Below are 22,510 nucleotides of genomic sequence, written 5' to 3'. Positions count from 1 at the left end.
ATGTTTTGATGAGGGTAATCTCATCGACATTTTCACTTATTGAAATCTCTTTCTTTAGAGTTTAAACAAGTTTATCTTGTTGTATTTGGATAAGGAAATTTGGATTCTTCCTTTGTTGGCATTTCTTTCTCTAGTTCCGTACTTTAGGTGATTTACACAATCAACCTGATAGGTTTACGGATGGACATATGTGTCTCATCGAGACGTTGATGACTCTCTATGTTGATATGGGTAACTCGAGACGTCGATTATTCCATATGCAAACGTGGGTATGTCGGGGCGCCGATGAATCCCTGGTTTCTGCTGTTATAATGCCATGCTTTCCTACTTTATTCCGAAAGGTTTACAACGAGGAAGTTACTTTGAATGTGAATTGCTCTGATCATCCGCCGCAGTAGTCTAATGGGCAAACAGAGTGTATGAATCAGATTATAGTGTATATGCTTCGCGCATATATCTTTAGAAAATCATCATATTGGAAAAAATATCTTCTAATGATGGAATTTGCCTATAACAGTTTTAAATATACGGCTATTGGTTTTTAGTCCGTGCATACTTATGTATGGGTATCAACCCAGGGCACCGATCTTAAGGACATCGAGCTTGATGCATCGAGGGATTTCTTGCAAGATATGTAGGAAATGCTGACCGAAGCTCGGGATCCTATCAGGAGTGCTCATGATAGGGCACGGTTTCATGCTGAGGGGACGCTCATCTTGGTCTTTTGAACCAGGAGCGTTGGTTTATTTTAATGTTCCTAAAGATTCTCAGACTTGGTCAATAGGAAAATGCTCGAATTTATCTCCTAGATATTGTGGTCCATTTCGAGTTATACGTCGGATTGGCACGATTGCGTATGAACTGAATCTACCTCCAATTGTTAGAGTTCATCCAGTCTTTCATATCGATAGATTGAAAGGGAAACAAGGAGGTGAGGATAACATTACTCCTTAAGAACTCGTTGAAGTCGATGAATTATCCTATGTTCTACATGAACCTGATAAGGTACTTGAATTCAAGGAAAGGAAACTTTGTAGTTGACTAATCCCTGAGGTTAAAATTAGGTGGAAAGATAGGAAAATTGAGAATTCGATTTGGGAGTCAGTTGAGATTGTTCAGCGTAGTTCTCCTTCTTTTCATTGCAAAAGTGCAATGTTTTGAGAGAGAGGATGTATGTTATATGTACATTATGTGTGCTATGTTATATACACATTATGTGTGCATATACTAGGAGGCTAACCCACATTAGGCTTGTGAGCATGGGAGCATGGGAACAAGCTCTAGTGGAGCATGGGTTAGGACTAACCTTAAGGGTTAAGGTTAGGGTCAGGCATCCAAGGGTCACACATGGGAAATGGAGAGTCAAGAGTCACTTGAGGGCCCTCTTATATAATAGGGGTATGGGGCACACTCAAGGGGGCTTGGGGGTTTTGGGCTCCATGAGGCCAAGGCTATGTTATGCTCTCTTGTGTAGAGGTTCATATCTACTTTTCTACCATTTCACACTTTAGCTACATGCTATTGGATTGGAGTTATACCTCTTGATGGTATGGGACATCAAGGTAGAGGTATGATGTATTTCATTATTATTCATGTGTGCATCCCTTGGGCTCGGGGGTGGTTGGGTGGTTGAGTTTATGCTTGATTTATGCATGTTTATGTATAACAATTATCTAGAGAGATCTTAGGGTTTTATGCCTGATTTATGCATGTTTATGTATAACAATTATCTAGAGAGATCTTAGGGTTTTAACAGAGAGGGAGGAGGATGCCAAGAAGGTAGAGGAAGAAGTGTATTCCTCAAGATGGGCCTATGGCCACATTCATCAAAAGTGGAGGATTCAAGCTAGGTTGGTAGATAGAGAGGGACCCAAATGGGTGCTGTTTGATGAAGAAAGGATTATGAGAGGATGTTTTCCTCACTGAGTGCAAGCTAAACTGGAATCAAATTTTGTATATAACTACTTCGAAGAGTAGGAGGAGGAAATGTATTAGGTTTTTGGCCTGCCAAAGGCAAAGGCCTTAGTGGTTGATTTTACAATTTCCCTAAGGGAACTCTCGAGAAAAAACTATGATTGAATATTTAAAGCCTTGGGGTTCTTCTAGGAAGAGTGATGATAATTGGGATTTGTGGTTGGATTCTGTGTTCATTTCTCTTGGGTTTGCATTCTCATGATATGTGGTATGTCACACATTTATGTAAGAGATGTAAAATACCAAGACGATGAGACTTTTCTCTCCATACCACTCTCGTGAGTCTTCCTTATATTATGAATTTTATTTTATTTTATTTTTTAAGGCTCTTTCAATTTGCTTTAGTATGATTGATTCAAAATTTTCACTTTTTAAAGCCCCCTTATGGATTTGACACCACACACTCTCTCTTTCTCTCTCTAAATCTAGTTGGATTTAATTTTAAAATTTTGAGAACCCCTCATGGATTTGACAATCTTTGGCTCATACGCTCGTGCGCGTGCACACACACACAGAATTTGGCAGGCCATTGTGTTGTTGAGATGGTGATATTGGTTTATTTATATAATATAATATATATAACTATTTCCCAAAAAAGAAAAAGAAAAGAAAAAGAACGCTGTATAGATGTGAAGCCTGGGTTTCAGATTGTGCAGGCGTCCGCTAATGTGTTCTCGATCCCTCATCTTTTACTCCACATCCGCCGCCTGGGGTTTCTACGGTGCCCTCCTCGCGCGCTCTCTCTCTCTCTCTCTCTCTCTCTCTCTGTGTTCTTTTGACTCCCTACCTCAGAAGCCATAGTCGGGAAACCCTAGCCTCACCCGTTTGCAGGAATCTGGACAGGGTGCAGCTATGGCGGAGGAGGCGACCCTTCAGGCCAACGCAAATTCGAATGCTTCAACCACAAGGCAAAGGTTAGGGTCTTTTTTTTCCTTTCTATCTCTTGTTCTCTATGGTCAGCGGTTGTTGAAAGCTCGTTTTTCTGTGTCAACAGTTATTAGTTATCTCAAGATGAAGCAAATTTTTTTCATACAGCGGGGTTGTTTTTAGGTTTAACTGCACCTTATATCGATGGTCAGTCAGTTTCAATTTTGAGATCATATACAGAAAGTTGCCCGCAGGTGATGGGTGGGAATTTTGACCTTCCATCCTGATGCCGATGGTCCCATCCCCATCCCCATCGCCCCCATCCCGTTTTGGTCCTCACTGCAAGTGTTATCATACGGCAAGGAGTGGAGTCTGTAAGATCTTCAGGGAATAAGGTGCCCTACTTAAGTGCTGAGATGAGGAAATACGTTGTTGTGAATTAAGGGCTGAGATGTGCTTTAGGCCGTTAGGATAACATGACGATCATGGAAACTGCTCAAGAACACTGGAAGGTGCCCTTCTCAGAACTTTATTTTTGTGGGAGCTGGGAGCACAATTTTACATGTGAAGAGCAGATGCCATAGATATCCATATCAATTCAGAAGCAACAACAGTCTCAATGGGATATGTTAATGCTTTTGTCTTCCATTGAGGGCGGAGCCATCAGCCACATCAGCTGAGACAGCAGTGTCGGTCCAATTGTCAGCATGACTTACAGAAAGTGCGACAAAGATACCTTTTTTGTGGCCAGACTGATATTTGTTGTTCATTCTCATGGCTGTTGGCAGGAATTGACACGATAACAAGGTCGAGAGGGTACACTATCTTCTGTTCAGAGGCAAGCCTTTGTGGAATCCAACAGTCAAGTGAGGACAGCAAGGTGCTAAATCTGTCACGTGCGTACCTTAATTAGGATGCACATGGACATGGTCTTATACTCAGCCACCTGTGGGGCAGGTTCAGAAGCTGTGTTTGGGCTCAGAAGGATTTTAAGCAGCTGAAGAGTGGGCAGCCAGACACATACAGCTTTTGATACATTTTATCTCATTGTGCACAGTTTGCTGACCAGCCCTCTAGCCTAGCCACTTTATAATGGCAAGTAGAGGGTCATTCATGGTAGAGGAGCAATGAGGACAAGTGTTTGGTGTGCGAGATTCCCAGGCACCAGACATCTGTGGAGATGTGGTGGATCTAGTTTAATTTAGCTTATGTTCAGAGTGATTGGAAGCTCAGTAGAGGAGGAATGATCAGCTTAAATAGTGATTATGTAACATGCAGCAGAATTATGCGTAATAAGGGATCCTGTCACACAAGTCTCACACCGCCTTCTTTATCCTGAGTTTCGCGAGTCTTTAGCAATCCACTTATAGCACTTCAAATTTTAAGAGATTTAGAGAGAGAGAAAGAAAGAAAGAAAGTTGTATTAACGTCTACTAGAGGCTGAACTCGACCTATGAGACAAATCAATGTACAACTGTCAATGTCTTCTGGATGTCCAGAAAAAAAAGGACAAAATGAACATGAAATAAACTATGAAAGTACTGAGCTAGTGGGGGGGTGTGATGGATGGAGCACTACTGCTAGAGGCTCAGTATGCAACCTATATGTGTAGGGTATACAAGAATGCAATGCAGATCTGTCTAGCTCCAACCAGTACCATAATGGGGGTGTAATATGTGATACATAGGCGAGAGAGAGAGAGAGAGAGAGAGAGAGAGAATTGTACACCAGATTGGGTCCCAAATTACCCATTGAAGGTTCCCCTCCTATTGCTAGGAGTATTTGATTTATTAACTTTGAAGAGAATGACTTTGGACTGTATATAAGCCAAAAACAAGATCTTTGAAAGACCAAGAGTCGGTCTGAATTCTACACGGCTGTAGAAGCACCAGTGATGATCGATCTCAAGCTTATGCACTCTTCCAATGGAATGTAGGAAGGTTGCAAATTTGAGGCTGAGATATGGTTCTAGGCTATGAATGAATGCTGAAAATGAATGAATGCGTGCATTTTACCTTCATCAGAAGGGCTGTAGCAAAACAATGATGATATGAATGCTAGAAACTGGTTGTATGTTGAAAACGCTGAATGCTGATGGGACTGAGTGCTGCGTTTTGTTGATGCTATGCTGAATGGTCCATCGTTTATGCTCCTTGTGCTGAAGGATCAAATGCTTAACGGCTTTGATGGGATGAGCACGTGATGCTATTTATATGCACTACGTGAGCAAGTCGGCTGGTTGTAACTGGCCGACTACTTCATGTCTTGCAAATAAATGAATAATGGTGATAATAATGTGGAAAAAATGCTAGATAAATACTATAAAATATGGAAAAAATACCAGATAAGATTATGAGGCTTTTGCAATGGTCTAGGTGGTCTAAATGCATATGGGATGAATGCTATGCAAAATGCAAACATGTCCTGATGCAAACCCTAAGGCTTCTATGACATCTATATGCATGAATGAGTCTCTCCAAGTGGGTTAAGGGATTTCGACTGACTAACTGACTGACTCACTCACTAACTAAGGTTGAGGAACGACCTACGTAGCTTGTGCCTGACATATCCTGGATTGAGGATTACAATGGGGTCACGAGTCCGACTCATGACGTACGACAAATATCAAATCCTAAAGGGTTCTATTGTTGTACACTGTTGCACACTGATGATGAGCCATCTTGTCAGCATGCACTACAATGCAGAGTGCATGTAATAAATTAAGACTAGATTATTCTGTCCTTAAATTTTTGGATAGAGCTCTTCTTCTTAGAGTATCAAACACTCTATTGGGCTCTACAAACATACTGTTGCAGCTCAAACTCAACCTCAAATCCAACTCTCTTGAAGAGCATGCTATTTTAGTCAAGCAAGCAGCAATAGCACCGAGAGAAATGAAATGATATATTAATGTCTCTAAGAGGCCATAGTGGCCTATGAGACCAAAACTGAGAGTACATCTGAAGTTGGTGTCTCATCAAAGAGAACAACTAAATGAGACTAAAAAGTACAATAAACTGATTGTCCTACAGTTATAAGAACAGAACTGTAAGACTCCGAGATGATATTGAGTAGAAAATATTGAAAAATGTATATAAGGTAGATCCATGTATGCTGATCAGTTGAAGTGTTGCCCTCTCCTTAGATCAAGTATCTCCGCCATGGGGCTGTCTAGAATGGAGAGGTCGTAGAAGCGAGGTAGGCGCCTCTGATGCCGAGCAATAATGGCTCTGATCTGGCGATGGTGAGGATGCCGTGGTCGGGATCCTGGTGGGCGTGGCCGACGGGCACGACATAAGATAACTGCTCTATCAGTGGTGACTCCTTGGGAGTGTGGTCGGTGCCTTGATGGCCCAATGGAGGAGGTATTAGGAGGTGTGGGGGCTGGGTTGCTGGTGCTGGTGTCGAAGAAATCTGTCAGGGTCCTCTGTCTAGGTACATCATGGCTCGGCCTCCTGTCTGCCAAGAGGGTCTCTTTGTGTCTCCTGAGCTCAAGTAGAAACAATCCCAGGCATCTCTGATCCTCAAACTCCATGACCCTGCGTAACGGCCCAAAACCCTCTCGGAAGAGGCAGTGATATCTCCCTCGGATCTCCTCATCGGCACATGTAGTGTTCCTCTGTCTCTACCTCCTGGTAGCATAGCTGATAAATGCGGACATCCGCGATCTGATGCACATATCGCCTTGTCTCAATCCGCAGTTGGTGTGATGAGGTCCAGATTTGTCCAATGGCACAACGTATCCCATGTGATAGGTGTACATCCATGTACGCCGGGCGGGTGATAAAATCATCCGGTGAGAGGTGTAGAAAATGGCTCTTGTAATGAGCCATTTTCGTGCCCAAGGGCTCAAGGGGGCTAGTCCATGTCCTCTTTGTGTCCACTCTGATGATATCTATCCTGATCACGCGGTTTTGCTCCGAGCGGGTGAGATCCAAAAATGGACAATCCAGACTGTACTGGAAGGGTGGTAGTGCCTCTATCCGCAAACCATGTAGGTCAAACCATGATCTCATCTGAGCGTACCAACAATGAGTGTCTCCATCCTCTGCCAGCTGTATGGATGAGGTCAATGCCGATCGGGAGTACCTCTGCTGAGGGAGCTCCCATAGCCGCTGTAAAAACGTAACTGCTTGGAATAGGGCCTCGGTTACTACTGGTGGGGCACCAAGCTCAGCCCGAACAATCTCACGTGGTACTGATGATTTGCTCCGAATCATGCGGGCAATCATCATAATAAGTGGTCTCTCCATTTGTCTCCATCCCTCATTTGTCCCTCTCTGAGATCTGTGATGTATACTGGGTCCCCAAATTGGAGCTCCGTACAGGAGGGTCGGTGTGAAGCGCGTACAGGAGGGTCGGTGTGACGAGAGAGAGAGAGAGAGAGAGAGAGAGAGAGAGAGAGAGAGAGAGAGAGAGAGATTAAGCGTCTACTAAAGACCCAATGGGCCTATGAGACCAAAGTGATACAATAATGTCCATGGCATATCTCATCATGGAATGGAAAATAAAACAGAAAGAAAACATAAATATAGCTATCTCACTGGGGTGATACAAAACTGTCCATGGAAACTCGTTATGGAATACTAAGAACATAAAAACATGGGAGCAACATCAGCTCCGAGTAGATGGTATACCTCTCTCCAAAATGTCAAGCACGGGGCTGACGAGTATGGCCAAGAGGTCTCCCTCAGCTTGGTTGTGCGGATGCACCATTGAGGTATTGCTTGGACCAGGAGAGTAGACATGCTCATGCGAATACGTAGGTTGGTGTGTCGAAGGCCTATGGGCAGGCTTTGGCGGTATGGGACGTTGGAGTTAGATATGGGCCTATGGGATTGTGTAGGAAGTCCTAGCCTTCTCTTGAGGGAGATTGGTGGAGGCCGGTCGCGGTTTCATCATTAGGCACTTAAATGGTTGCAAACCAATTGCCTTGTCGTCTATAGAGGCAGAGTAGCGGGTTGCTTGTGGTGCTGCTTGTGAGGTTGTGTGGCTGCGGAGGTTGCTTGGCGAGATTGGGTTTCCACAGAAGGAGCCCACGCTCATCCAGTGCGATAACCAGAGCTATATCGCTATTGCTCGGAACCCGATCTTCCATGCCCGAACCAAGCACATAGAGATACAATATATGCTTTCATGTAGGCTACAACCATCAATTGATGCCGCAAATGTTTTTGATACATTGGGGCCATTATTTGGTACAGGGGTTGAACCTGTTGAGCTTGCTTTGACTCCAAATCAGCCCATTGTTGCTGCTGAAAATTAGCAAAATCAGCAGCCACATTCCCCATATTGCTCCAGATCTGCCACACTTTGATCAGGATGCCATGGGTGATGCATTGGTTGAAGAGGATGCAACAATTCATGACTCAAAGAGGGTTCCCCGTTGGCTCATTGACACCTTGCATGGCAGCAAGGTCCCTACACTTACGCCGGGTCATACATGCGCTGCCTCTCGACATGCATCTCATTTTGTTGACACAGCCCTTGTTGCTACCGCATGTAATGGGGAGCCACTTTCTCATTTTGATGCATTGGAGAATGATAATTGGGTTGTTACAGCCATGCATTCGGAGTTGGCCTCCATTGAAAAGAATGCTACATGGGAGTTATGTGGCTTGCTTGAAGGTTGCCTGAAGGCAAGCGTGACACAGGCACAAAGTGGGTGTATAAATTGAAACTCAAGCTGGATGGCTCGATTGATCGCTATAAGGCTTGTTAAGTCACCAAAGGGTATGCCCAGCGAGAGGGCATAGACTATGAGAAAACTTTTGTGCCTACTACCATACGCACTATTGTCGCATTGGATACGCATAAAGGTTGGAATGTGCATCAATTGGATGTCAAAACTGCTTTTCTGAATGGTGATTTGCAGGAGGAGGTTTATGTAACATAGCCTCCTGGCTTTGTTCAGCAAGGTGCACAACATAAAGTATGCAGATTGTGTAAAGCACTTTATGGCCTTAAACACACCCCTCATGCTTGGTATCAAAAGATTCATGCGTACTTTAATCTCTCATATTTTTCAAAATGTTCGCAAACAAGGAGATGATTTCATAATCCTGAACCTTTATGTGGATAATTTACTAGTGACAGGCCCTAACGAGGGACAAATTTCAGCTTTCACAGCTGAATTACAGCATGCATTTGATGTTACAAACATGGGGCTTTTGCATTACTATTTGGGTATTCAATTTATACCAGTTGAGGGGGGCATCATGCTATCTCAGAGGAGATACATTGAGCAGCTCTTAGAAAGGTTCCAAATGACAGATTGCAAACCTATTTCTACTCCTATGGAACTAGGCTTACGACTATCACTTGAGGACTCTTCCGAGCCAATTAATGTTGCCACTTATCAACAGGCTGTGGGATGCCTTATTTACCTATGCACTACTTGTGTCACAGTTGAGCAGATTTATGGATTGCCCTGGCACTAGGCAATGGCAAGCTGTGAAGCGTGCCTTTCGTTACCTTAAAGGCAGTCAGGACTTTGCATTGTTTTATGGCAATGCGTCTTCTTTATGCTTGACCGTCGACACTGATAGTGACTGGGCAAGATGTTATGACACTAGGGTGGGTGTCAACTAGTGGCAATTGTTTCCTTCTTGGAAGTTCATGCATTTCATGGCTCAGCAAGAAGCAGCGACAATGGCCACTTCTAGTGAGGTTGAGTACAGCGCAACATTCACAACTATTGTGGAGTGTGTATGGCTCCAAAAGTTGGAAGATCTAACTCCACATGCCTCTCTTGTCACTCCATTGGACAGTAGGCAAGTTGGTTGCCTCTTGCTGCTCCATGAAACAGCTCCTGAGCCGAGGGTAAAACTGTAGCTTGATGTAGATTTCCTCGTGTCTGGATCTCCTCCCCAATCTGAGTCACTCCAACCTTGGAGTTGAACTCGGTCCTTTGTTTCTCCTCCAGTGTCGTAGAAGAGTCCAAGATCCTTTGTACCCCGCAGATACCGCAAGATCTGCAATCCTGCGTCCCAATGAGACTTCAACGGCGTCGGCATAAACGAGCTCAACAGTCCCACATGAAAGCTCAAGTCTAATCTGGTGTTTAGCAACCAGATCAATGAACCAACTGGCTTCCAGCACAAAGAGGCATCAATTGGCTCACAAGGAACATTCACTGTAAGCTTCGTGTTCGGGTCCATCGGTGATGTCATAGGTTTGCAGTTCTCCATCCCAAAGGCCTCAAGCAACTCATGGACATACTGCTGCTAAGAGATAAAGAACCCCCTCTGGGTCTGCCAGATATCCAATCCCAAGAAATGGAGTAAGCCTAAATCGTTCATCTCAAACTCCTTTGACAAGGCAACCTTCATCACTGCAATGTGCTCCACATGATCGCCAGTGAGAATGAGGTCATCCACATAAAGGATGATCAATGACCATGCCGCGTTTCCGAAAGAGATACAAGTTAGGATCTGCAATTGATCTCTGAAATCCAGTCCGTAGAAAGAAGGAATCAATCTTCTGATTCCAAGCCTTGGGAGCCTGCTTAAGACCATACAAGGCCTTCTGCAACCTATAAACCATTCCCTTTGATCCTAGAATCTCAAAGCTTGGAGGCTGCTCAACATACACCTTCTCTTGCAGGTCACCATTAAGGAACGCAGATTTCACATCCATCTGAAATACAGGCCACGCAAGGACAAGAACGGTCCGAATTGTGGTCATCCTCGTTGTCGGTGCAAAGGTATCCTCCTAGTCGATGCCAGGCCGCTGAGCATAACCCTTAGCCACAAGTTTGGCTTTGTGTTTGTCCACCGACCCATCTAACGTATACTTGGTCTTAAAGACCCACTTGACACCAATGACAGACCGTTTCGACGGCCTGGGAACCAACTCCCAAGTTTTATTATTCTCTATGGCATCCAGTTCCACCTGCATGGCTTTCCTCCAAGTATCTTGTGCAAGGGCTTCCTTGATGGAAGTGGGCTCTTTGTCCCGCATGATACAAGACATCAAAGCATAGTTTACCTGTAAGAGCTCTGCTGAATGACCTTTGTCACGAACTGTATGCAATCTGCGAGGTCCGTCCTCTGTGGTCCATTCGGAGGGAAGCTCCGTAACACCTGACTCCCGAAGGGTGTCTAACAACCACCTGGGTACTCAAACAGAACGCGGAGCCTCCTGTTGCTGCGGGGGCTCATCTCCAGCTGTAGGCTCAACCTCCTCAACTGACTGAGGCTGTCCAGCTAGAACTATCGATTGGGAATCATCATCAAAATCATCTGGGTCTCCAAGAAGTGGCAGCTCATCAACAATGGAAACTAGAACATGCTCATCAAAAACCACATCTCTGTTGGCGACGAGCTCGTTCCTCTCCGGATCATACAACCTGTATCCCTTGGAAAGAGAGTTATATTCCACAAAAACAAGCTTTTGGGACTTTGAGTCCAGCTTCCCCCTCTACTTCTTTGGAATGTGAACATATGTATCATTCCCAAACACACGGAATGGGAGACATTTGGTTTCTTGCCAAAATACGCCTCAAAGGGAGTCATGTTCGGTACTGAAGTCGTCGGAGAACGGTTGAGGATATGGACAGCCGTAGCCACAGTCTCTCCCCAAAGTGGACGAGGAAGATCATGATGCTCCAACATCGTCCTCGCCATCTCCACCACAATCCTGTTCTTACGCTCAACTACTCCATTCTCTAAAGGCAAACTTGTATTGGCGAGCTCTCGCTTGATGCCATGTGTTGCACAAAACCACACAAATGCATTGGAAGAAAACTCTCCTCCTATGTCAGCCCGAAGAGTCTTTATCTGCAAGCCAGACTCTTTCTCCACCATCATATGCCACTCCTTGAACCGAGCAAAAGCTTGGTCCTTCTGGGAAAGGAAATAAACCCAAGTGAATCTGCTACAATCATCAACAAGCAGCATAAAATACAAAGAACCTCCCAAGGATGGCGTATGCATAGGTCCACACAAGTTAGTGTGTACCAACTCCAAAGGTTTCGAAGCCCGCCTGGAAGCTTGCTTTGGAAAAGATTCCTTGTGCTTATTGTTTCTATCTTTAGCGGTGCATTTGCCCTATCAACTACTTATTTACTGTACTAATTCTTCCTATTTGCTACTTCCCTTAGTGCTAGGCTTCGTTATGGCCGAGTCTGCCCTGCATCTCCGGAGGTTTGACAGAAACTCAGTACGAAGGGCTTTGTGTGAATATATGCTCATGTGTGTGTGTGTGTGTGGAGTGCGTGTGTGAGAGCATATCTTGATACAGAGTTCTACACCCACTATTGGGCACTGATAACGTTAGTGGGGATGTCGTAGTATCTAGTCCATACTATGCATAATGGAGTTGATAGTTATAAAGTCTTGTGGCTTGACTACCATGAGTATATAGCATGCACGTTCCTAAAAGGTGAATTTGGGCATGTTTCTGGATTCATCTAGGTATATAAGATTCCATGTGCTGCTTACCATGAATGCAAGAACTATAGTGTCCTTGCCTGTTGCCAACATCTGGCAAGCCAACCACTATCTTGTCCCGGAAAGCTCGCCGCAGCGCATCCACATTCAAGTGGCCAAACCGAAAGTGCCACAAGTCACCAATTTGAGAGCATGTAAGAGAGGAAAGTGCTGAGAGTTTGTATATACCGTTCTCCACTCCGCCTTCCCAAACAACCTGGCCTGTCTCTCTGTCCCGTAGAGCAATAGAATGCTCCTCAAACACCACTCGGAAGCCAGTCTTGCAAACCTCATGCACTGACAACAGATGAAAACCGAGTGCGGGGACGTAAAGAACACGAGAGGAATGCTCCCCCCCTCTGCCATCGGGAATGATCTGTCAGAATGCACAGCGGAAACAAAGACAACTGTTGTAGAGAGCAATACACAAATGTAAGAGAGAGAGAAACTGGTGTAACTTTGCTATATACACTAATGAAATCCCGGAATATACAATGAACAGTGTGGGGGGGCAAGGGGCCATTTTATATGTCCCCAGGCTGCTGGTCGGCCAGCACAAAACAGGCCGACAATAGCCCACGACCTGCTCCAGCCCAGTCGGCCAGCATATCTTCAGTCGGCCAGGGCAGAACATGAAGTCGGGGAGCAGAGTCCAGTCGGCCAGCATCTAATACAGTCGACAGGCACAAAACAACCTCCCACACCAAGCAAAAAAATGGAAAAAATACATGGAAGTGAGGAAAAAATGGGGACAGAGCAAAACTGGGCCGGCACACCCACAATAGAGGCCTTGGCATAGTGTACAGACAGGAGATGACTGCTAACACCCCCTCTGAGCTCCTGGATGTGGAACCAACCCCAGTGAGGTGGAGTGCCGTTGGAGCATAGCTTGACGTAGAGACTTCGTGAAGAGGTCCGCCACATTGTCCTCCGTCAAACAATAAAGAAGCAAGATGTCACCAACCAAGGTCTTCTCACAAACAAAGTGATATTGTATCTCTATGTGTTTGGTCCGGGCATGGAAGACCGGGTTCCAAGCAATAGCGATACAGCTCTGGTTATCGCACCGGATGACCGTGGGATCTTTCTGTGGAAACCCAATCTCGCCAAGCAACCTCCGTAGCCCCACAACCTCGCAAGCAGCACCACAAGCAGCCCAGTACTCTGCCTCTGTTGGTGACAAGGCAATAGTCGACTACCTCTTGCTGCTCCATGAAACCACTCCTGAGCCGAGGGAAAAACTGTAGCCTGATGTGGATCTCCTCCCCAATCTGAGTCACTCCAACCTTGGAGTCGAACTCGTTCCTTCGTGTCACCTCTAGTGGTGTAGAAGAGTCCAAGATCCTTCGTACCTTATCGCAAGATCCGCAATCTTGCGTCAGTGGCCCGTATATCAGATGGATGTTAAATCTGCGTTCCTTAATGGAGACTTGCAGGAGGAGGTGTCTGTTGAGCAACCTCCAGGCTTTGAGGTTCCAAGATCAAAGGGGATGGTTTACAGGTTGCGGAAGGCCTTGTATGGTCTTAAGCAAGCTCCCAGGGCTTGGAATCAGAAGACTGATTCCTTCCTTCTACGGACTGGATTTCAGAGATCGGTTGCAGATCCCAACCTGTATCTCTTTCGGGGACGCGGCATGGTCACGTTGATCACCCTTTATGTGGATGACCTCATTCTCATCGGCGGTCATATGGAGCACATTGCAATAATGACGAAGGCTGCCTTGTCAAAGGAGTTTGAGATGACCGATTTAGGCTTACTCCACTTCTTCTTGGGATTGGAGATCTGGCAGACCCAGAGGGGGTTCTTTGTCTCTCTGCAGCGGAATGTTCATGACTTGCTTGAGGCCCATGCAGACGCCGTTGAAGTCTCATTGGGCTGTGAAGAAGCAAGGGCAAGAACGGTCCGAATCGTGGTCATCCTCGCTGTTGGTGCAAAGGTATCCTCGTAGTCGATGCCAGGCCGTTGAGCATAACCCTTAGCCACAAGTCTGGCTTTGTGTTTGTCCACCGACCCATCTGACGTATACTTGGTCTTAAAGACCCACTTGACACCAATGACAGACCGACGGCCACGGTACCAACTCCCAAGTGTTATTCTTCTCAATGGCATCCAGTTCCACATGCATGGTTTTCCTCCAAGTATCCTGTGCAAGGGCTTCCTTGACGGAAGTGGGCTCTTTGTCCCGCATAATACGAGACATCAAAGCATAGTTTACCTGTAAAAGCTCCGTTGAAAGACTTTTATCACGAACTTTGTGCGATCTTTGAGGTCCGTCCTCTGTGGTCCATTCGGAGGGAAGCTCCGTGACACTTGACTCCCGAAGGGTGTCCACCAACCACCTGGGTACTTGAACAGAACGCGGAGCCTTCTACTGTTGCGGGGGCTCATCTCTAGTTGCGGGCTCAACCTCCTCAACCGACTGAGGCTGTCCAGCTGGAACAATGGACTGGGAATCATCATCAGAATCTTCTGGGTCTCCAAGAAGTGGCGGCTCATCAACAGTGGAAACCGGAACATGCTCATCAAAGACCACATCCCTGCTGACAACAACCTTGTTCCTCTCTGGATCATACATCCTGTATCCCTTGGAAAGAGAGTTATAACCCACAAAGACAAGCTTTTGGGACTTTGAGTCGAGCTTCCCCCTCTGCTGCTTCGGAATGTGAACATATGCATTGCTCCCAAACACACGGAAATGGGAGACATCAAGTTTCCTGCCAAAATATGCCTCAAAGGGAGTCATGCTCGGTACTGAAGTCGTCGGAGAACGGTTGAGGATATGGACAGCCGTAGCCACAACCTCTCCCCAAAGTGGACGAGGAAGATCACGATGCTCCAGCATCGTCCTTGCCATCTCCACCAAAGTCCTGTTCTTACGTTCAACCTCTCCCCAAAGTGGACGAGGAAGATCACGATGCTCCAGCATCGTCCTTGCCATCTCCACCAAAGTCCTGTTCTTACGTTTAACTATTCCATTCTCTGATGGTGAACCTGTATTGGCCAGCTCCCGCTTCATGCCATGTTCCGCACAAAATCTCACGAAAGCATTGGAAGAAAATTCTCCTCCTTTGTCAGCCTGAAGAGTCTTCACCTGCAAGCTAGACTCTTTCTCCACCATCACATGCCACTCCTTGAACCAAGCAAAAGCTTGGTCCTTCTTTGAAAGGAAATAAACCCATGTGAATCTGGAACAATCATCAACAAGCAGCATAAAGTACAAAGAACCTCCCAAGGATGCATCTGCATAGGTCCACACAAGTCAGTGTGTACCAACTCCAAAGGTTTCGAAGCCCGCCTGGAAGCCCGCTTCGGAAAAGATTCCCTATGTTGCTTACCATGAATGCAAGAACTACAGCGTCCTTGCCTGTTGCCAACATCTGGCAAGCCAACCACCATCTGGTCCCGGAAAGCTCGCCGCAGCGCATCCACATTCAAGTGGCCAAATTGAAAGTGCCACAAATCACCAATTTGAGAACCTGTCAAAGAGGAGAGTGCGGAGAGTTTGTATATACCGTTCTCCATTCCGCCTTCCCAAACAACTTGGCCAGTCTCGCGGTCCCGTAGAGCAACAGAATGCTCCTCAAACTCCACCCGGAAGCCAATCTTACACACCTTATGCACTGACAACAGATGAAAACCAAGTGCTGGGACGTAAAGAACACGAGAGGAATGCTTCCCCCCTTTGCCATCGGGAATGATCTCCATCCGGCCCTCACTGTGTATTGGTATGGTGGAATTGTCGCCAATGAAAATGCGACCTGACTGCCGTTTCAGATCCAGAAAGAAGTCACGGGAAGGAGTCATGTGCCTAGAAGCACCACTATCAAGAATCCATTCCCGAGTATCCTTTGCGGTGAAGCCAACTACCTCCTCGCTCGAAGAAGAAGAAGCATCTGTGTCCAACATCTCCAAGTGCACAAAGACTGGAGTCTTTGCAGCTGAAGCTAAAGAATTAGCACTCTTCCCAGTCCGCTTGGGACACTTCCTCCAATAGTGGCCTTTCTCGCCACAATCATTACAGGTCCTCTCGGCCTTCAGTTTTTCTCGGTCTGAATCAGGCTTCTTCTCAAAAGACATCTCCGATGAAGCCTTCCCTTTGCCCTTGTTGTTGTTATTACGGCCTTTCGACCGTTGGCCAGTGAAGGCCTCAGAACCTCCGCCCTGTGGAGAGTTCGAGAATCGCTCTTCCTGGTCTAAGACCATGGGCACAAGCTCCTTCCATGTGATGGTGCTGAGCCTGCCAGTAGTGATCAACGAAGAGTAAAAGGCTGAGTACTGAGAGGGCAAATGTGGCAGCAACGTTATGGCCACATCCTTTGATGATATCTCTTTCCCTGCCTGGAGAACTTCGTGCTGAAGAGCCTGCAACTTGTTGATGTGCTCCCGCATTGTTGACGACTTTGCAGGATTCATTACCCGCGTCTGAACTTCCAAGGGGTGATACGCTGTTGTAGAGAGAAGCCAAATGCTGCCAAATACCTCTGGCTAGCGTCATATGCTTTATATGATTGATCACTTGTGGTGTGCAATTGATGAAGGTGAAAGAACGGACTCTAGCATTGACACGATCCCATAACTGTGCCTGTGCCTCTTGTTCCTTCCGAATAGAGGGTAACTCCCCGTACTCTAACTCCGGCCGTGGAACCCCAACAACAATGAAATCAGCCAAGTCATAGGACTCCAAAACAGATTCCATCATTACCTTCCATATGCCGTAGTTGTTCTCGTCCAACTGGCGGTCCATCGGGAACGTGGGGAGTGTTGGGATCTTCATGTGCTTCTCAGCCATCTCAAGGGTTCACAAGGTCTTGTGAAGGGAGGGTGGGTGGGAAAAAAGAAGAAGAAGAGGTTGCAAATAGAATGCAAGGTGGCTGTCCAACGATGATGGCCGCCTTCTACCCAATCTCCAAGTCCCGTATAGTCCAAAATAGTCTCCAATCAGCACCTAAATCGGCAAACTCTCGACATCCCACTGTCTCCAAGCTTCAGCCACCTATACACCAATGAAATCCCGGAATATACAATGAACAGTGTGGGGGAGGGGGGCATTTTATATGGCCCCAGGCTGCTGGTCGGCCAGCACAAAACAGGCTGACAGCAGCCCATGACCTGCTCCAGCCCAGTCGGCCAGTAAATGGGCAGTCGGCTAGCATATCTTCAGTCGGCTAGGGCATAACACCCGGAAGTGAGGAAAAAATGGGGACACAGCAAAACTGGGCGGGCACACCCACAACAGAGGCCCTGACATAGTGTACAGAGAGGAGATGATTGCTAACATGATCTCCATCCAGCCCTCACTGTGAATTGGTATGGTGGAATTGTCTGAATGGGAGAGTTAATTAGGGTTTCATGTGGGAGACATACACAGAGAAAACAAGGGAGAGAGAGAGAGAGTTGTGGGGATAAGTCAACTCATCAAGATGAGTGTGTGACTCCCCTATCACACATGTATATTGCACTAGTACACATAGTGCACTTAGTACATTAAAAGTACTAAGTGTACTATGTACTATAACTTATGGGCTTGTACACACTATAAGGGTGGGCATAATGCCTTTACCCCAACAACCTCCCACTTAAAGGCAAAGTGCCCTTAAATGAAGGAAAAGAAAAATCAGCATGTACATGATAATATACAAGGCCATATCAAGGCTGAAACTGGCCTCATCCAATGCCCATCAAGTGTCTGCAATGAGCAAACTGCTCCAGAGGCAAACTCTTTGTCAACAGATCAACCGGGTTGTCATCCGTGTGAATCTTAACAAGCTGAATTTGCTTGTTCTCTATCACCTCTCTGATGAAGTGATACTTCACATCCACATGCTTCGTCTTTGCATGAAAGACAGGGTTCTTTGCCAACTGGATGGCACTCTGACTGTCACAATGCAACAATGGAATATCCCCTGTATAACCCAAATCAACCACTAACCGAGATAGCCATAATGCCTCCTTGCAAGCCTCTGTGGCTGCAATATACTCGGCCTCTGTAGTAGATAAGGCTGTGCACTTCTGCATCCTGGATATCCATGACACAGCACCTCCTGTGAATGTAAACACATAACCGGTAGTAGACTTCCGGTTATCTGGATGACCGGCATAATCCGAATCCGTGTAACCATGCACTAATGCATCCTGTTTGCCAAAACAAATGCACATATCCTGTGTGCCCTTCAGGTATATCATGACACCTTTCACTGCTTCCCAATGCTTCTTGCCAGGGTTGGCCATGTATCTAGAAACCACTCCCACTGCAAATGCAATGTCCGGCCTAGTAGCAACCATGGCATACATGAGACTGCCACAAGCTGAAGCATACGGAATCTTGGCCATATCAGCCCTGCCACTATCTGACTGTGGGCTGTCCATAGCACTGAGTTTCACATATGGAGGCAAAGGAGTACTAGTCTTCTTCCCCCCATCCATATTGAACCTCTGCAAAACTTTGCCAATGTATTCCTTCTGAGACAAATACAACACATGCTGATTTCTGTCCCGAAGTATCCGCATACCCAAGATGTGATTTGCATCACCCAAATCCTTCATATCAAAGGTTTGATGCAGCCTCTTCTTCAAGGCATCCATCTCCTTACGAGATTTCCCGGCAATCAACATATCATCAACATACAAGATGAGGATCAATAGACTGCCATCCAAAGCTTTCTTGGTGTATAAGCAGTGATCTATGTCACTTCTCCTGAAATCCTGAGATTTCATGAATGTATCAAATTTATGATACCATTCCCTTGGTGCCTGTTTGAGCCCATAAAGACTCTTTTTCAGCTTGCATACAAGCTTCTCCTTTCCACTCACTGCATAACCCTCTGGCTGTTGCATATATATCTCCTCATGGAGATCACCGTGAAGAAATGTAGTCTTCACATCCATCTTCACATCCATCTGAAGCAAATCTAGATCATCATGTGCAACCAAAGCTAATACAGCTCTAAGTGTGGTCATTTTGACCACTGGAGAGAAGATCTCATCAAAGTCCACACCATATTCTTGCTTGAAGCCCTTAGCCACTAACCTGGCTTTGTATCTTGGCTTTGCATCTGGTGCAACTTTGAGCGTGTAAACCCATTTGCATCGCAAAACCTTCTTGCCTGCAGGCAAATGCACCAACTTCCATGTTCCATTTTTGTGCAGAGAATCCATCTCTGACTTCATGGCACGCTCCCAAAGAGCCTTGTCTGCCCTCTGTAAAGCCTCCTTATAACATGAGGGCTCCCCACAGTCAGTAAGCATCAAGTAGTCAACCCCTGGAACAAACCTGTCAGGGGCTCTGGAGGGTCTTGTGGACCTCCGTATCCAATGACCATCATTTGCAGGTTGCTGTCCAGCCTGCATATCACCTATTGGTGGCTCCTGTTCCATGCCATAAGGTTGAAATATCATGCCCGGTATCTCCTCTAACTGTGGTATATCCATAGGGATATCTTCTGCCATCTCTGGCTGTCCATTTGGACCATTTTCAGCACCATTTAAGGGCTGGTTTTGCTGCTGTAATGGCTGATTTACAGCCCTTTGTTGTTGTCCATGATGTCCATCATCATCAAAGATGACTCTGCCAGGCTCCTGTTGCCTTGCAGGCTCCTTATACATGCATGTTTCATCAAAAATGACATCATTGCTACGTATAATCTTTCTATTCACGGGATCCCAAAGTCTATACCCCATTTCACCTCTGTCACCATATCCTAGGAATATGCATTTGTGAGACTTAGGATCAAGTTTGGTGCGCATTTCCCTGCGTATGTGCACGTATGCAACGCAACCAAACACTCTCAAGTGCTTGTATGACGGAGGCTTCCCTGTCCATACTTCCTCTGGCCCAAAGAAAGCTGAGGCATCTCACATACATCTGTATGTACAAGCTCTAACTGAGCATCTTTCTGTCCAAGAGCTTTCTTGTGGGGGCACTGGAGTTGCCTGCCATATATACAATGCTCACAAAACTGAAAACTTGAAAACTTTAGAGAAGGCAAGTAACCCAAACGAGACAATTCCTCCATTCCCTTGACACTCATGTGTCCCAACCGGCTATGCCACATAGAGATTTCCGGCAGCTCAGTTGCATTTACATTAGCATGGTGACAAACACCTACATGCATGAAATAAAGAGTGTCCACCTTAGAGCCTCTGGCAACAACCAGTGAGCCCTTACTAATCTTCCACTTTCCACGACCAAATGTGGTAACATAATCAGCATCATCAAGCTGTCCAGTAGAAAGCAGGTTTTTCTTGATCTCAGGCACATGCCTGACATCATGGAGCATAAGCTGTGAGCCATCTGAAAACACAAGCCTCACATCACCTCTGCCAAGAATCTTGCATGCATGGTTATCACCCAAATAAACTACTCCTCCATTGCCAGCAGTATACCTGACAAACAAGTCTCTGCAACCTGTGACATGAAAGGAGGCACCTGAATCAATGATCCATGAGTGCATACCATGACCATCTCCTGTAAGAAGTGAATGGGCATCAAGTGAAGACGTGAATAGGACCTCATCCTCACTGTCACCTGCATGTGACACATTGATTTCTTCAATCTTGACTCCACTTTTGCCCTTTGGCTTCATCTTTGTCTTTGTCTTTGCCTTTTCCCTTTTCCTTTTGATCATTTTTCCATTTGTAGCATTGCTTTTTGATGTGTCCCTTCTTGCCACAATAATGGCATTCCAAGTCCTTTTTGGAGCGAGACTTGCTCCTTCCCCGTTCTTGGCTTTTACCCCTTTGCTGGGATCTCCCACGTGCATTCATTGCATTGGACTTTCCAACAGAGTTGTTTTTCCTGTTCATCTCCTCTTGAAGAAGAGCACCCTCAACATCTGCATATGACAGCATAGCATTTGAATTGCTAGTGGCTGTCCTGAGTGTGTCCCAACTCTCTGGCAAAGTGCATAAGAGAAAGGTGGCTTTGAACTCATCGTCCATTGCCAACTTTTGATTTATAACTTGGCTGACAATACCATTAAACTCATTTAGATGGGCTGCCATAGACGCCCCTTCCTTCATTTGAAGACCTATGAGTTTCTTCAACCAATACACTTTGCTTGAGGCACTTTGCTGGGCATACAAGTCCTGCAATCTTTGCGACATTCCCCAAGCTGTCTTCTCTTCACGAATGCTGAAAAGTAAAGTGTCTGACACAGACAACATGATGGTGGATCTTGCCAGCTCATCCATATCTTCCCACTCTTCAGCAGTAAGAGAAGCGGGCTTTACACCCCTTTCTTTGATGGGCTTGTGCTGCTTCTTCTGGAGCAACACATTATAGCATTGGGTTTGCCAAATATCATAGTTATGTGAGCCTTCAAGCTTCTTGATGTGAAGCAATGAAGAGCTCTCACCTGTGGTTGCCATAGCAATATGCAATTTGTCAATGCCTGACTCCCTGCAAAATGTGCAAACACTGCACCAAAAGCACACAAAGTGCTCACAGTTGTTCTCCCAAAGTATATCTCCCACTGCAGAAGCACAAATGCAACTCTACTCCCACTTTATGTGATGAAATCACCAAAATCTGGTTGCTGCAGATTTAGGACAGCACCTTAAATGTGCTCTGTTGCCCTTCCAAAGTACTGTACAGCAGTACTAAGTGCTCACCAATGATGTACCAAATCTGTACCGGCAAGTACAGCAGCTGAAAATGAACCTTTTCCTCACTCAAATCAATGTGCAGCCATGCCAAAACTTGTACAAAGCTGTACCAAATCTGTACCAACAGGTACAGTAGCAATAAATGCCCTCCTGGCTGTCCAAATGAGTGAAAATCAGACTTTTACAGTCCCGAACACTGCATACAACAGTCCCGAACAGAAATTGGGCAAAAGCCCCTTGATTGCAAGCTGATTTCTGAGGATTCAAGGCATAAATGTCTTGCCTGCTGCTTTGCCAAGCTTAACAAGCATAAAATCTTGAAAAGCCCCTTGATCTAAGATCAATTGCTGATCATACATGTTACATTGACGCACATGAAGGCATCCAGAGTCTTCACAGTGCTTCCCCCTGGCCACATATACATCCAATACATGAAAGCCCCTTGATTTACAGGCACATTGAGTGCTTGACAGGCATCAACACATTGCCCAAAGCATCCAATACGAGTGCCTGCATGCAAATCAATCCAATCGGCACAAAAGCCCCTTGATTTGCACTGCAATTTGCTGCAATTTTGCCCGAATGTGCGATTTCTCACATCATACAGCATGTATGAATGCTTAATTGCACAATT

General features: G+C 45.8%; 1 protein-coding gene across 4 annotated transcripts in view; it reads left to right on the top strand.

Moving 5' to 3' along the window:
* The first annotated feature begins 2,577 nt into the window (after positions 1–2,577).
* The window catches only part of LOC147603723 (protein RIK-like), a 28,876-nt gene continuing 8,943 nt past the window's right edge, over positions 2,578–22,510 (top strand). For 3 of the 4 annotated variants that reach the window (XR_015265582.1, XR_015265581.1, XM_086796401.1), the window contains exon 1: positions 2,591–2,888. Coding sequence is in view for 1 of the 4 variants with exons in the window: in XM_086796401.1 (XP_086652527.1) it covers positions 2,827–2,888 (62 nt within the window). In the remaining 3 variants the exon portion in view is untranslated. Of the gene's footprint in view, positions 2,889–22,510 lie in introns of all 4 variants that reach the window. The other variant, XM_086796402.1, reaches the window with a different exon arrangement.

The sequence above is a fragment of the Cibotium barometz genome, chromosome 63, assembly GCF_041138505.1.
Source record: "Cibotium barometz isolate CiBa-2024 chromosome 63, ASM4113850v1, whole genome shotgun sequence".
In the NCBI taxonomy this organism is placed as follows: Eukaryota; Viridiplantae; Streptophyta; class Polypodiopsida; order Cyatheales; family Cibotiaceae; genus Cibotium; species Cibotium barometz.
Note: the sequence above shows the minus strand (reverse complement) of the source record. Positions and strands in the feature narration are given on the sequence as shown.